This window comes from Rosa rugosa, chromosome 2 (assembly GCF_958449725.1).
Source record: "Rosa rugosa chromosome 2, drRosRugo1.1, whole genome shotgun sequence".
Taxonomy (NCBI): Eukaryota; Viridiplantae; Streptophyta; class Magnoliopsida; order Rosales; family Rosaceae; genus Rosa; species Rosa rugosa.
Genome location: NC_084821.1, coordinates 43,437,282 through 43,453,761, shown reverse-complemented (window position 1 = coordinate 43,453,761; position 16,480 = coordinate 43,437,282). Strand labels below are relative to the sequence as shown.

The window sequence follows — 16,480 nt, the reverse complement described above, 5'->3', positions numbered from 1 at the left end:
AGAGATGATCTATACATTAGTTCCTAAAAAGTAAACGGTCGTGGTTTCAGTAGTTGTACAGGGCTATCACGGAGTTGAAAGCAATACAAAGAGTTCACGGTATGAGGACATTAATCAAAATGATATGTTACAACAAATATGCAATAAATGAAAATTCGCACATGAAAAATCTAACTGAATTAAAAAGGCAACTTAGATAATGCTGGATCTATATATGCAAGACTAAGATTGAAACACTCTCTGACCATATAAACACCGCATACCGACAGGATCACCTCCCTAACTTGCTTATTCATTATAGTTCCTTACAACACTCATATTCTATATTTACAGACCTGGGTAACTATACTCAAATAAGTTCATAAATGAGTATCTATTTTTCGATCCAGAATCTGGACACATCGATTTACAGGTACCGCTTACATCTCCCACTTTCTTTTTATTTTCGGTTGGAATATTGATCAATGCTTTGAGGATTTCTAATTTCAAAAAAATTAAAAATTAAAAATCTTTTAACTAAAACACTTCACACACCAAATCATCTTTACTCTCAAAGTTCACCTTTAAAATTTTCGCGATGTTTATTGTCAAAAGTTGATAGAGATGACCGGAGGACCGTGTTGGTGAAGTTTGTATGCAGAGTAGAGTTGTTGAATATGGTGTTAGATAATATAGTTTTTGATTCATTCTAATTGGAATTTTTGGGTGGACTTTTTAAGTTAGAGTCAAAGTGTTACGAGATTTATGTTGGTACTTATTTTTTAGCTCATAGACAATCTTGAAGATTAAACCGGCTTGGAAAGGAAATAATTGTATAAAGTTTGGAATTTTTTGTATAGTGTCTATTTATTCTGGTAAAATCAAATCCAAAAAAAAAAAAAGGTCAATATACCAATTTAAGAGGTATGAATAGAAGTACTATGTTTGTTATAAGGATGCCTAGAAAGGCCCAAAACAAAATATCCAATGCCAATAAACTACAACAGTTATAATCTAATATTTATCCATAAAAATTATCCATATGCGATGAACTAATTATATCAACGTCTATATAAGGGGTTCAAACTAAAGATCTGATGCAAGTTAAACAGCTTTCAACCACTACATCAACGTACTACAACATTGTAAATCCAATATGTTTATCTACCATGACATTGGAATTAATTAGTTCACTAAAATCTTTTTCCTAAGACGGCTTGTATTGTTCTGTGGTCGTGCCACAGCCTAAGCCTTTATCCCTCAAACCCTAACCACCCCATATAGCTTTCTATGGAAGGCTTATTCTTACAAAACAGAAGCCAAAATGAAAGTTGTTTGGTGATCTAAATTTCAGAGATATATTATTATAGTCTTTGAGAATGATAGCAATTAATAGTTAATTGGTCTTCAAATTCGGCCGAATTTGACAAGAATGATATGTGCACAAAGAAATAAGTTCCAAACATTAATATACATGTGGGAAAAAGGAAGTAAGAGAGTGATCACGTACAAAGAAACTTTGTCAAACCACATTGCTTAGAAAATTGCATTTCATGTTTCCACGTTGCCAATTACACTTATCGATCACTAGGGTTCAAACACGGCCTTTTCAATTAGACAAGTTCAGACAAACAGTTTGGTCAAACAAACTCTTGTTTGAATATGAGGATTGGAATTTGGGAATAAGTAAACCGTGTGCCGTTTCAAGATTAAAACAAATCACATATATGCCAACCAACATTGACTTGGTTATACTATCCCAGCATGCATTCCCACCTCTTATATAAGGCATCATCATCTTAACAGAGAGAGCCAAACTCATTACAGTACACAGAAAGACATTGCAGCTTTTGGTGTTAATTAAAGACGATATCTTGAAGCAGGTTTGATCAATTAGTCTGAAGCTAGGTAGCTATGGTTTTGCATGTGCTAAACATGTTCAGCTGCTTTTCGGAAAACTCCGAAAGCAAACGTTATATTTGTGAGGGCGATGTCTGTGTTCTCAGAACTCGTCGACAGTTGGGTGCAGGAGGAAGAAGATTGAAGAAAAGGCACAGCCTTGGGATCGTCTCGTTTGCCCGTCTTTCGAGGAGAAGGTGATAGAGCTTTTAGCTGGACACGAGTCTTTAAGCTAATAAGCTATATCAGTAATGGCCAGTAGTCGAATCACTATTACAAAGATCTAATAGCAACAGGGGTCATCTATACGTGTTATATATATGAAGATGTTTTTGTGATATCGCGATATTTATGTAATACTTTCATCAGCTAAAGCAATTAATTTGATGATTATGTAAATTTAATTGGATCCTCTCCTACCAAAATTAAGACGAGCATTAATTTCATATATGTTGTTTCTTTTCCGTAGATTTGTTGTTTTCCTGTGAAGAAAGAGGCAATTCAATAATCAATATGTTTGGCAAACAGAATACATAACTAATTAGCAGGGTATCCTCTCCTGGAAATTGGACAATTCCGTTGCTAGAATAAATCACAGTACATACTGATACACCAGGCAACCTAGCTTCGACTGGGTAAGCTAATCATAGCCGTCTCAAAAGTTTTAGAGGCCCTGTGCGAGATTGAGAATACGGCCCTCTTTACCCGGTCTTACATAAATATATTATATTACTTGTCCACTTCTTTAAAAACAAAAGAAAAAAAAACAGAGAGAAAGAGGACTAAAACTTGTAAACAAAAATTCCATTAAAACAAGCAAAACTACAACTGAATTATTAACAAAGATAAATACAATACTGTTTTAGGAATCAGAAATTGAGAGAAAATCGCTGTGTATTCTCATTGATAATAGGGGCCTCTTTACATAGAGGATTACAATACATAGAGTCTGAATCATACAAGGAAAGATAATCTCTAGATTCTTCTAATTAAACCCTATTACCACTAGGTCAAGTAACCTAGAGTTTGGGCTAAACACAAATTAAGGTTTTACTTGAACACTCCCCCTTGTGTTGCCCAAACGCGGTGCTTCTCTCGTTGCCTCGTTAAAAACCTTGCCGAGTAACAAAAACCCAGTGGGACAAAAATAACCTCGGTCGAAGGGGAAAAAGAGCACAACACACCCTTCACGTTTCGAGGTGAACATGTAGACATCTCCCCCTGATGTCTGCGCCTCCCCCCTGATGACTACGATCATGGGAGTTCAGATAATTTCCGCAAGCCAATTCTTGCCACATGTTTCTCGAACGTGGATTTGGGCAATGGCTTAGTAAACAAGTCTACCACATTGTCCTCAGATCGAACCTGGTTCACTTTGATCTTAAGGAGCTTATGTTGTTGCTGATTGTAGAAGAATTTGGGCGATATATGCTTGGTGTTGTCGCCTTGATATAGCCTTGCTTCATTTGTTCAATGCAACCAGCATTATCCTCATAAATGCTCGTTGGCTCATCTGTGGTAGACTTTAGACCACAATTGCTTCGAACATGCGTAACTATGGATCGAAGCCATATACATTCACGAACTGCTTCGTGAAGAGCAATAATCTCTGCATGATTCGAAGAGGTAGCGACTAAGGTCTGCTTTGTAGACCTCCAAGATATCGCGGTCTTTCCCGTGGTGAATACATAGGCAGTTTGGGAGCGACCTTTGTGTGGGTCAGAGAGGTACCCAGCATCAGCAAAACCTTCCAAAACACTTATATCGTTTTGGGATGGGGAGAGGGAACGTAATCCACCATGTGTGGTGTCCCTAGCACTTGATGGGTCCGAATCCATCTTCTCTCTGTAGGGATAGAACAATCCCATATCAATCGTACCACTTAGGTATCGAAAGATATCTTTAACACCAGTCCAATGGCGTCGTGTTGGAGCAGAGCTATATCGAGCTAGCAAGTTCACAGCGAATGAGATATCCAGTCTTTATCATTGTGCTAAGTACAATAATGCGCCTATTGCACTTAGGTAGGGTACTTCTGCCTCTAGCACTTCTTCATCGTCATCTTTTGGACGAAATGGATCCTTCTTTGGATCAAGACTACGGACGATCATTGGGTGCTTGAAGGCTTAATCTTGTCAGTATTGAAACGCCTAAGCATCTTTTGGGTATAAGCTGATTGATGAATCATGATACCCTCTCTACGGTGCTCAAGTTCTAAACCAAGGCAAAACCGTGTTTTCCCAAGATCTTTCATCTCAAACTTTGATTCCAAGTGTTCAGCGGTTTCCCTTAACTCTTTAAGGGTACCAATTATGTTCATGTCATCGACATAAACCGCCACTATTGCAAATCCGGAACTTGTCCTTTTTATGAACACACATGGGCATAGTTCATTGTTGAAATATCCATTTTCAATCAAGTAGTCACTTAGACAGTTATACCACATCCGTCCGGATTGTTTCAATCCATATAGTGAGCGTTTCAATCTAATTGCAAACGCGCTTCGTGTTTTAGAGCCACTTGATTTGGGTAACTGAATTCCATCTGGAATCTTCATATATATCTCTGTATCTATATCCCCATATAGATACGCAGTAACCACATCCATAAGCTGCATGTTCAGTTTTTTGGAAACTACCAAACTGACAAGGTAGCGGAACGTTATGACGTCCATTACGGGAGAATAGGTCTCCTCGTAGTCGATTCCAGGGCGTTGTGAGAAGCCTTGCGCCACAAGGCGAGCTTTGTACCTTACAATCTCGTTTCTCTCATTACGCTTTCTAACGAATACCCATTTGTGACCAACTGGTTTGGTGTTGGGCGGTATTGGTACAACTTTGCCAAATACCTTTCTTTTCGCTAGAGAATCAAGTTCTGCCTGGATCGCATCTTTCCATTTTGGCCAATCAGCTCTACATTGGCATTCATCAATGGAGCGTGGTTCGATGTCATCGGTCTCAATAATCTCACGCGCCACTGAATACGCGAATACATCATCAATGATGATGGAGTTTCTTTCCCACGTCCCATGTACACTAATGTAATTTACAGAGATCTCTACGTTCTCAGTGATAGGTTCTGACATTGAGGCGTCCCCCAATGATGTCTCTTAGACATAACCATAACCCGGAACATTCTCATGGGACAGATTTTGAGTATCGATGATCAAAGGATTTGTTTGTGCCTCATTCGCTCTCTTTCTAGGGCGAGTATCCTTCGAACCAATCGGTCTACCGCACTTCCTTGCAGGACCTGCGACCATAGACGCCACATCATTGCCATGTTGGGCAATGGCGCCATCTCCTGGTGTCACAGGAGTGGCGTTATGTCCAGTATTTGGGACATCGATCCTTGCAGGCACGTTTGCAACAGGTCTGTGTGATCTCGTCACTTTGGCAACATCAGAAAATGCATCAGGCAGGGTGTCTGCTACATTCTGGAGCTCGATTATTCTTCGCACTTCAAGTTCGGACTGTGCGGTATGGAAATCGAGATGAGACATAGTGGGGACAGACCACGACAATTCCTGTCGTTCCTGTTGAACATCTGTGTTCTTATCTCCCCCTAACGACGGGAATACTGTCTCATCAAAGTGACAATCCGCAAATCTAGCGGTAAAGAGATCGCCTGTCAAGGGTTCAAGATAGCGGACGATGGTTGGAGATTCATATCCAACGTAAATGCCCATTCGTCGTTGTGGACCCATCTTAGTACGCTGTGGCGGCGTAATAGGCACATAAATGGCACACCCAAAAATGCGTAAGTGCGAGATATCAGGCTCGTACCCAGTCACTAGCTGTAACGCAGAGTAAGATTGGGTTGCAGTGGGTCGTAGACGAATTAGCGTCGCTGCATCCAATATTGCATATCCCCAAGCAGAAACAGGGAGATTGGTGTGCATAACCAATGTCCGTGCTATCATCTGTAGTCGTTTGATAGCGGCTTCTGCGAGACCATTTTGGGTATGAACATGGGGAACTGGATGCTCTACATCAATCCCCAGTGACATGCAATAGTCATCGAACGTTTTCGATGTAAACTCCCCAGCATTATCAAGTCGAATTGACTTAATGGGATGGTCAGGGTAGTGAGCCCGTAGACGGATAATCTGGGCAAGGAGTTTAGCATAAGCAGCATTTCGAGTGAACAATAGCGCGACATGTGACCAGCGTGTCGACGCATCAACCAATACCATAAAGTATTTAAAAGGTCCGCATGATGGTTGAATTGGTCCACAGATATCCCCTTGGATTCTCTGTAAGAACGGAATTAGTATTTTAGGATCCTTTGCGTAGGACGGTCTCGATCCTAATTTCCAGAAGGAACAGGCTTTGCAAAATGAGCGAGGGGCCTTAGAAGGAACCAATGAGGATTTTGGTTGGGCCTGAGCGTCTGTAGCGCTATTAGAAGCAAAGTGTGTGACTACATCTCCCATCATGGCGTTGGAGCCATGGGAATTGGTAATTATGGCGTCATGGCCATTGGGAGTAACAACCATGGCGTCATGCTCATGGTTGGCGCCATTGGTAGTGTCATCACATGGGACTTGGGCGGCCCTATGGCACCCCAAGACGGCTGCAGCGCCAGATGCTGCAATTGTTGCGGTCTTGCTAAGTCCAGGAATCAATTTTCGATTCTTGCTTCTTCTCACTCGGAAGAATGGATGTCTGTGTGAAGTCTTTAGTATACAGAGCATCATATCACGACCAGGATGTCCTAGTCGGTCATGCCAAAGCCAATATGTGTCAGAATCCAAGAGATCTTCTCTTATCACATTGTTGGATTCAATTGGTCGAATTGTAGTGACATAAAGTCCACTAGATTGACACATAAGCTTCTCTAAGATGCGCTTTCATCCGCAATTATTAGAGGTAATGCAAAGGAACTCTTTTCCGTTCTCATTATGCGTTTCCGCATGGAATCCGTTGGCTCTTATATCTTTGAAGCTCAATAAGGTTCTATTTGCCTTAGGAGCGTAGAGAGCTTCAGTGACTTTAATCAAGGTGCCATTTGGCAATAGGAATTGGGTCATTCCATGTCCTTGAACTAAACCTGATGGCTCAACCATCGTAGTCACAGAGGAATATGTAGGCAACATCTCTAAGAATAATTGCCTATGTCGTAGAATGGTGTGCGTAGTCGCACTATCCGCAAGACATTGTAGTTCATCCATTCCTAAAAGAAAATCTCATAATTAAAAAAAAGGAGTCATAAAGAAAAGAACTCAACTTTTATTAATAAGCCAAACGGAATTACATCATCGTTTCTTTGACCAAGGAAAATCTAATCCAATAAACTAGCTAATGCAAAACAATGGTAGTCGTCTAACTGCTTTCGGTAATTCCAATGCAAATGTGACCAGGTTAGTAGAGAGATGTCGGTGGAGCAAAGCTCGCTTAAGTACCACTTATCTCAAAACCTTCCTAGACATCACACTTACATTGAGTACGCCTACTTTGAAGAAAGATTAACACCGTTGGCATCTACTACAAAAATAATATGGCAATTGCCTACATCTCTTGGAAAATAAAAAGACTTAATCAAAATCGCCAGTTTCTGGGTCTTGATCCTTGTAGTCTTCCACCCTTAGATCCAGATCGCCATCTTGATCTTCTTGTTCCATGTAGTTTGCCTCCCTTGCTTCACTATACGTCTTGTATGTGTTTGCAACATTCTGGGGTGCTTTACATGCTTTGGCCCAATGTTCAGTTGATCCACATCGAAAACAAACATCATTATGGTCAGGCTCTCTTGATCGAGGCGCCTTTGGGGCGCGATTTGGACGACCATTGCTCTTGGTGGCGTTACCACCATGGTCGGAGGCTCCGCCTCTCTCTCTCTTCACACGTTGACCTCCACGGTTCCGTGCACGCCTCTCTAGGCGATTTCCTTTCTCTTTAGAGCGAGAATATGGACCAGAACGTCCAGAATTGTCCCTACTCTTAGGGTTTCGCTCCTTGCGTCCTCCCTTGGGGGCGCGACTATAGTTAGACTGCGGAATAGACTTAGTTCCCAAGGGTCTAGAATTATAGTTATTCACAAGAATATTGTCGTGCTTTTCAGCTACGTTCATGGCGCCAATGAGCTCATGAAATCTTGTGATACGTCCTGCATTCACATCAATCCGATAATTCTTTGAAATCATCAGGGCAGAGAAGGGGAAGGTAGAGAGAGTCTTCTCAATCAACATCGTATCAGTTATGGCTTGGCCACAAAACTCCATTAGAGACTTGATACGAAGAGCTTCCGAGTTATAATCAAGCACAGACTTGAAATCACAAAATCGGAGGCTATGCCATCGCACTTCTAAATCAGGAAGCAGGGAGTCACGAACGTTGCCAAATCGCTGCTCAAGTTCTACCCATAGCTTTCTTGGGTCCTCCTCATTGAGGTATTCACTTTGGAGCGCGTCATTCATGTGCCTTGTCATGAGAATGATGGCTTTAGCTTGATTTGCTTCAAAAGCAGTAGCTTGCTCAACGGAGAGCACGTTCTGACTAGGCTCTTAGATGGCTCCCAGAAGTCCATCAGCCTTAAGATGTTGGCGCACATCTCGGACCCACCTATGGTATCCAGCGCCAGTTGTCTCCAGTGGAACAAAGTTCAACTTGTTCAGGTTACTCATCCTGAAAAAAACAACACAAGATTAGGGTTAGTTTCGGAGCGAAAAAGGCTACCACGAAAAACTATTAAATTTCTGAGCGTAGTCGCTTCCAAGAAATTAGGGATTTTCTGAGCGTAGTCGCTTCCAAGAAAATCCGATTCCAAGAGGGGTTTTGGATTAGATTGAAACAACGATGTATGTGGTTGATCGTTTTCTTCTCAACAAACTCTAAGTTTGGAGGACTCTACAAGCTCCAAGCTTGGAGTGAGCACGAACCCCCACAATTCGGCTTTTGGTCTCCCTATGAAGAAGAAAGGGGGGTAGAAGAAGGGATGTTGGAAGTCCCCGAGAAAAAGAAGAAGAAATTGAAAAACTTCAAAAACGGGAACTTTTAGAAAAGTTTACCTTGAAAAGATGCCGGAAATCTTGACCGAAAAAGGATGTTGAAGATGACCGGAAAAAGGTGTCGGGGTCGCCGGAAAATAGGCCGGAAACTGATGGTGGCCGGAGGTAGGCCGGGGTGTGCAGGGCTGCTGCAGGGGCTGTGCGGAGGATGTGTAGGGCATGTCGTCAGTTGCTGCGCAGGTGTCGGCAGGTGTGTGCGGGGCTGTCGGCAGGTGTGCGCGGGGCTGTCGGCAGGAGCAGGCACACGTCTCGGCAGGTCTCGGTAGGGGCAGGCACAAGGGTGCGCAGGACTCAGCAGATGAGCGCGGGGCTTCTTGGCAGATGTCGGCAGCACTCGGCAGATTTCGGCAGGAGGTGTGCAGGGCTGTCAGCAGATGCAGGCACAAGGGTGCGCAGGGCTCGGCAACGACTCGGCAGATGCGCAGAGGGCAGGCTCAAGGAAGGCACAGGGCAGGGGCCGGTCCGATTTTTCCGACGGCCAGTTCCGGTGGTTCCGCCGCCGGTTCTGGGCTCCTTGGGTCTAGGGCTTCGATATGTAGGGCGGTGGTTGCAGGATTTTGAAGGTTACGAAATTAGGGTTTTCAAGGTTAGGGCTTCGTGCTGATAACATGTTTTAGAGAATCAGAAATTGAGAGAAAATCGTTGTGTATTCTCATTAATAATAGGGGCCTCTTTATATAGAGGATTACAATACATAGAGTCTAAGCCCTGTTCCATCGCACATCTTGCACGGCATCTAAGCCGGCTCTGAAGCTAATTGCCATAACGGGTCCTAATGGGCTCGCTTCCTGGAAGAACAAAAACATCAAGGAAATAGGAAATAGAGCTTCTAAACCGAAGGGTACAATGCCTCCAATAGACGAGGTGCCTATTCACCGTAAATAGACCAGCATCCACTAACAGAGCAGGATTGTATATCTACCCCTTCATGCACAATTCTTCGGAAAAAAGTGACGGTGGTAAGATATCCTTCATCCGAATTCCTAATTCACTGCATCCAAAAAAAAAAAAAAAAACCCAGAAAGCACCCGACAGTGAGGTCCCAAGGTTTACGTCATATGACTCATATCAGTATATCACGCATGGTCACCCACATTTCATTGCTCAAAAACATTCATTAGTAGCACGCGCGCATTTCTGTTTAGTATTGGTCAAAATTGAAGGGATCAGTCTCTCTTCATTTTTCCGTCCCCTGCCTTATGTCCTACTAGATTATTGACATCTGTCTTCTTACTCATAATTATGTTTTTACTGTTTGACGGAATTACAACCTATGAGTATCCAATATTAGTTTCATAAACAAATGAAACCATTAATATAGGTGTAGACCAAAATCCCTTCACCAATGAATCATGAATCCAAGAAAATGATATTCCTTGTTCATAACAGGTTAAGAAATAAATAAATAAAATAAAAAGACATCCAATTTGAGAGACAATGATAGTGCACCATGTGCATTATAATAGGAGTGGTATAAAGTCGAATTATCAACGCAATTACATGGAAAGGCATAAATAAGAGTAAAATCTAAACAACCTAATTCTCATGAACCTGTAACAATGTACAAGGCCTCAACTACATTTATGCAATTATGTTGTTTTAAGAACTCCTAAGCAATCTGTCATGATCACAAAGTGAATCATCTTTCTGCTCAACTTAATTCCAAGATTCCACAATATTAGCTCCGAAATTTGTGCTTCTGCCAGTCAGTAATCCTCAACTAGTAAACCCAGAACAGGACTTCTGTTAAAGCTATCTCTCCTCAAATTCTGAGCAGATGATATCAAGTTGAGCAAATGAAGGTCATCTTGGGAAAGTTCCCATTCGAGGTCAAAAATGGATAAACGCCATATCGAACACCCACCCAAATTGTTCTGTCATAACAAGATCAGAAGCAGAAACCAGAAACGTACGTCTCAGCTATGTACTCTATTCTTTGAGTTCCTCCGGATACCCAGCTGACTCAGAGTTGCAAAGCCAGGTCTGGCTGCTGAGAGTCAACCATAACACCAGATGACTGTTTCACTGGAGACCCTGGGGACTGGAAACCAATATTTAAATCTGGAGGAAGACATTCTTGTTTCTGTCTTGGCTGGGCACAAGGACTGAGACCCCTCCAAGGGGGCGGCACCTGAAACCTAGACAAATCAGCTGCTGCCAACTGAGGGAAAAATATAGGTCGATTTTGGAACTGTGGTTCATTCACCATATGAACAGGTCGTGGTAAAAAAGTTGGAAATGAAAAATTGTTCTCAGTCTGAAATTGCATTGCACCAGAATTAGGAACCTCCCCCCGAACTCGTGAAATTTGTGAATGAATCTCTCGTGATGGGTTATATAATGAATCTGCATAGATCTGACTTTTGGGCACTGTCGGATTGTCTGTTGGCTGTTTAAAGGATGCACCCCCTATAGACATCCAAGCACGGGCAGCAGCTGCTGCAGCATTGCTTGGATCATCTCTTCTCGTTGATGGAACCGATGACACAACAGGTTTAGTATCAATTGACGATTGAATTGATGACTGCTGTTGCTTTTGAGTCTTCTCCGCCAATTTTTTCATCAACTGTACTGGGTCACTAAGACCCTGCTCCTGTGCATGAGGAAAATAAGCTTCAGTTCTTTCCATTTGGCTAGGAGCCCTATCAGAAGAACCAATCATCCGATTCTCCATACAAGCACTCACACCTTTCCCATTAGGCAACCGTGAGGTAATAACACCATTAGAATCCGGCATCTTAAAAGGTACAGGCTGCTGAAGATTCATGTTCCTCGATGATGTACCTCTGGACCTTGAAGCTGCTGGCTCTGAGTTTCTTGGTGATTTCTTTTCAGCAACAAGGTTGGCATTATTTTGATTAACTGAGGGTACAGAGTTCAACTCAACTTTCTTCGGAACCTGTTTCCCACTCTCAATAAACCTGGATTGTGGATTTTGCTGCTTATGAATGGCATTAACTGCATTACCACCTTTTCCTCCGACAGAACTAATAACAGGCGGTTTCTCTTCCGAGTAATGTCCCCTAGAAGAACCAAAAAACGATGGTTTCCCCGCTGAAGTAGGAACACTAACACAGTGCTGTCTCTCTTCTAGAACAGACCTAGTAACAGGGCGATCCTTCGCAGGAACTGAAGTCCTTAAAGTTCTATCATCCTTTCTTGATTCATTGTGTGAAAAGAATTTTGCAGCCAAAGCAGATTGATTTTGGGTACCTTTGTCTACCATCAGTACAGGGGTTGGAAGTGGCTCATATTCTTCGACCCATCCACGACCAAATTTACATCCATCAGGTAAGGCCTGTTCGATCCTCTTTGATGCAACTTTCCAAGCAACTGGTCCAAGACTTCCAGAGAATCGAGCCAGGCTCCTGGCATATGAATATTCTGCATGAAGCCCGACCTGATTGGAGATTTCAAAACATATATAATATTACAAAACCATGATACAAAAGCCAACTATGGTAAGAAAAAGACATAAAAATAATAAAATAAAACATATTCTGTGCTACATACTGCAACAAACTGCTTGATTTCACCCTCAAAGGTTGTGAATATTGATTCTGACGTGATCACAGGCTGATTGGATATGTTATAGGTTGCACGACGGTTGTCATCAAACACAGATGGCTTCTTCCCAACTTTAGATGGCAGACTCTTCCCTACAAGAAGTACAATAATCAGGAAATTAGAGATTTCTTTCCTACGAGACAACAATATGACAAACTAGCTACCTCAGATCCTTACTGAGCTCAAGATAATGTCTTTATCAGCTAGTACTCAAAATGGCAAATACAGTAACAAAATTATAAAGATTATGTTCTTGCATGCATGCAACCACCATTGGAAATCTACATGATTGCAGGCAAAAATAAGCACATCATTGCACCTGATAGCATTTCTTCTGCCTTCTCTAGATTAGCTTCATTCAAGAATGAATTACCCTCTACAGGCCCATCAATGTTGCTAGCTCTCTCACAACCAGCTCCTTGTGTTGGATGGGAACTGTTCTGGACTTCGGCAGCAGTGGCAAGAGTGGCACCTGAGGAGAAATCAGAGCCAATGGGTTCCTGTAATGTTCGGGACAGAGGCTTCTTCATCTGTTTCTTTACCAAGGAATTTGACTTTGTTTTCTGCACTGATTTGACCTCCTTTTCTGACCGCTCATAGTCAATTCTTAACCTCTCAAATTTTCTCCTTCCTAGCTCTTGTATAGAAGATGCCTTTCAAAGAGTACCGCGATAGAACGGTAAGAACAAACACCACCAAAGAAAACATTAAAATTTGAAAAGTAAGACGGATGACCCAGTTACCTGTTTATGGTATATCGTCTCAGGTGAATTGTATTGCATTGCGTTTGAACATATTAAAAAGATATCTCTCTGCAACCAAGAGAAACAGATTACCAAAATAACAAGACACTCCTTTCCTCCATAAACATAATTTCATGGAGATGAAAAACTAAGAGTCATAAACAATAAACAAATCTTGTTTATCAAGAACGGCCAATTAATAAGGTAAACTTACTTCTACAGAGAGAGAGAGAGAGAGAGAGAGAGAGCGAGAGGTCAGCTTATAATTTTATGTCATTTATTTCAATTAAAGGTCCCAGGTTGCCCCAACCCAAAGGTATACAAGGTCATGCTCCATTAGAACACAACATCCTGCTAGATATGGTAGATTAGTAAACTGCTTCTACTTTAGAATGACAAACACACATAATTAAACATATACGTTAAGGGAATCAGTTTCAAATTTGTTTTCATACATACATATAAGCCAAGTAGACAACAAGGTAGAACTTAGAGGGAAACTTCTATTTATACAAAACAATTGTAAAAGGGGGGTGAAAATTCACACTCCGCATTTTACAATCCACACTCCATGTTTCCTTTTTTAGTAACTCAAATTTTGTCTTTCGTAACTTAAGTTTTGTCTTTTTATAAAAAAAATTCAACCAAAAAAGGAAAGGAGTGTGGATTGCAAAATAGGAAGTGTGAATTTCATTCTCCTTCTAATAATATTATTTTACAAATTGATATGATGGTAAACATGGCATGTGCCAGGAAAATCATGCTACCTCTCCTCCCGACCCTAGGTCATTTCCCATGAATGTAATTAGAATTACTAACCGTAACTCTAGCAATCATTCAAACTGAATACAAATATTGATCAAAACAAAACACAAAGAGCATGACATTCAAAATGAGGAAGAAAAAATGATAGGGGTGCTCCATTATTTTGTAAAAAGTGATTGTGTGCTCCTTTACAAGAAACTTTCACTTTACTCAACAAAAAGGATCCCCTATGGACAAAACAAAGTGATTTTGAATGAACTGATAACCATGAGATCTTAAACTGCAGATCGAAGTCTGGCAATTCACTTGCATAAAAGTGGGCGGTGGAAATAGTAAGATTAAGGAAGTATTACTAAGAATCAAATTCCAGAGACTAAGACTATTCTTGTTACCTTATGCCTTCCCTCATCTTTTTTACATGTCATCCTAATTCCCCAAATTAATTAAGGAAACACCACACTTGAACACAAAATGGTGTCACAGCCAGCAGAAACTTAAAAGGAGAAGAAACTCAAGGACAGTTGGACGGTTGTTAAACAAAGGCCCCCAAGACTCATAAGTACATAGTTTTGAGTAGCAAAAAGCACCAACCTCAAATTGTTCCAGTGTAGAATAGGCTCCATTTGCCAACTGCTTCCTCACCGTCGCGAAATCCATGGGATGCTCAATGACATCATGATAGTCAGGAAGCTGCAATATCAAACACTATCAAACTGTCCCCCAAAATGAAGAAACGACTCTATATCAAACTAGCTGCATATTCATTCCAAAGGGAAAACTCCACACACCTCTTCAGGATCAACTGGTTCTGCATACACGCCATAAGTATCTTTCCTGCCACAATGAGATGTTGACATCAGAAACACGAACACACTTGAGCAATGAGAATCACCAAACACATTAGCAAGAAATCAAGACCCCATACTTTTGAAGCTTGTCGAGAATCAACTCCAACGTTTTCTTATCCGGCAACGGAATGACAGACTGATGATGATCCGACGGCGGCGGCGTTCCTGAACAAAACACAAGAACAGCTCAGCAACCCCACATCAAACTCACACCTCACAAACGAAAATGCGACAAACCAAACCCGAACCTGGAGGAGAATTGAGTTGCTTGGAGTCTGCTTTCCGGCCCCGTTCCTGTCAAAATCCATAGGCCCCATGAAAAACCCAACAAAATAAAAAAAAATGGTACAAGAAAGAAACTGTGGAAGGCAAAGAAAGAAGGACTGCGTTAATGAGACAGAGACTGAGACTGAGACAGAGACAGAGACAGATAAGAAGGGCAGACAGTGTGTGGATTTAGAGAGAGAAAGAGAGAGAGAGAGAGAGGGAGGTGGGTAGAGAGAGAAAGATGGGGAGTGTGATCAGATTCTGTTGGGATTTTTGATGGTTGACTCTGATAAACCGTTAATATCGACACACTCAACAGAGTTGTAGGTGTAAGAGAGAAGCTAGAGAGAGAAAAAGAATGCCCCCTCACTCTCTCTGTGTGTCTATGAGTATTATACAAGTCTGGACCAATCAGACAATTCTACTGAGCTGAACTCTCACACACACTATCTCTCCCACTTCATCTTCTTCTTCTTCTTCTTCTTCTTCCATAAAAGATCCACAGTCCCCCTGTTAATACATACCTCACAGTCATCGTCGTCATCACCGCCGTCATTTTCTTCGTAATCTTCGTCATCCTCGTCCTTATCGGCGCCGTTGATCGGCCGCTTCTTCAGCGGCTTCCTCTCGGTCTCGTCCTCGTCGGACGACTCCGGCGAGTGGGAGTCACGCGCCGCCTCCGCCGCCGCTGTCGGATTCAGCTTGGCCATGAGCTTCAACTTCTTCTGTATTCTAATCTCGACTTCTTCCTCATCGTCCTCGGAGTCTTCGTCCAAGTAGTCGTCGTAGTCTATGGTGTACTTCACATTTCGGCGCCGGAGACTTCTCCGGACGTCCCTCTCCTCCGCCGGCGATTCGCCGGACCGGCGAGCCAGATCTGCCTTGGATGGCCTGCCTTTCTTCTTCCTCCTCTCGATCTGACCCATGTGTGTGTCCCCCTTCTCTCTCTCTCTCTAAAACCCTCACACTCTCTCTGAGTCTACTTTCTCTCTCTACAAACGCGCTGTGTTTTCTCTCTCTATCTTTTGCTTTGGTTCCATTATTTTCGATGGTGTGGCTTGGCCTTTTCGAAAGGAGGGGCTGGTTCTGCGCTCCGAGCCTCTGTCCGAGCCTCAGCTTCGGGGGCGAGCAGGTCAAATAAATCATTGAATTTTTTTTTTTTTTGAATGGCTTGGGCAAAATCGGCGTCACTGTCTGGGAAAGACGGCGTTTGGAGCTGCCCGCTGCCCGGGCGAGGCTTGCGTGCTGCCCGGGCGAGGCTTGCGTGCTGCCCGCGATGCTTGCGCATTTTGCCTTTTTCTAATGGCTAGGGGAGGTGCTTGGCGCGTGATTCCACGATCCTCAAATTTTTCTTCACATGATTTTTCGCTTTGTTTTTGGAAAGTGGATCACTTATCTGGCTC

At 42.2% G+C, this 16,480-nt stretch overlaps 1 protein-coding gene across 1 annotated transcript; it reads right to left on the bottom strand.

The window, feature by feature from the left end:
• Positions 1-10,313: 10,313 nt before the first annotated feature.
• On the bottom strand, positions 10,314-16,168 carry LOC133734210 (uncharacterized). Its single transcript, XM_062161851.1, has 9 exons — positions 15,602-16,168; positions 15,059-15,104; positions 14,888-14,975; positions 14,751-14,796; positions 14,554-14,652; positions 13,198-13,266; positions 12,774-13,107; positions 12,401-12,546; positions 10,314-12,287 (listed from the first exon to the last, which is right to left on the bottom strand). Exons 1-9 carry the CDS (start codon positions 16,001-16,003, stop codon positions 10,851-10,853), a joined length of 2,667 nt encoding a protein of 888 aa, XP_062017835.1. The 5' UTR covers positions 16,004-16,168; the 3' UTR covers positions 10,314-10,850.
• Positions 16,169-16,480: the final 312 nt, after the last annotated feature.

Bases quoted from the DNA above. Each gene is read 5' to 3' on its own strand.
- LOC133734210 (XM_062161851.1), bottom strand. From the start codon at position 16,003: ATGGGTCAGATCGAGAGGAGGAAGAAGAAAGGCAGGCCATCCAAGGCA. The intron at 12,547-12,773 runs GTGCAATGATGT...TACTTCTTGTAG, and splicing joins GGCAGAAGAAATGCTATCAG to GGAAGAGTCTGCCATCTAAA. The intron at 12,288-12,400 runs GTATGTAGCACA...ATCTCCAATCAG, and splicing joins AAATCAAGCAGTTTGTTGCA to GTCGGGCTTCATGCAGAATA.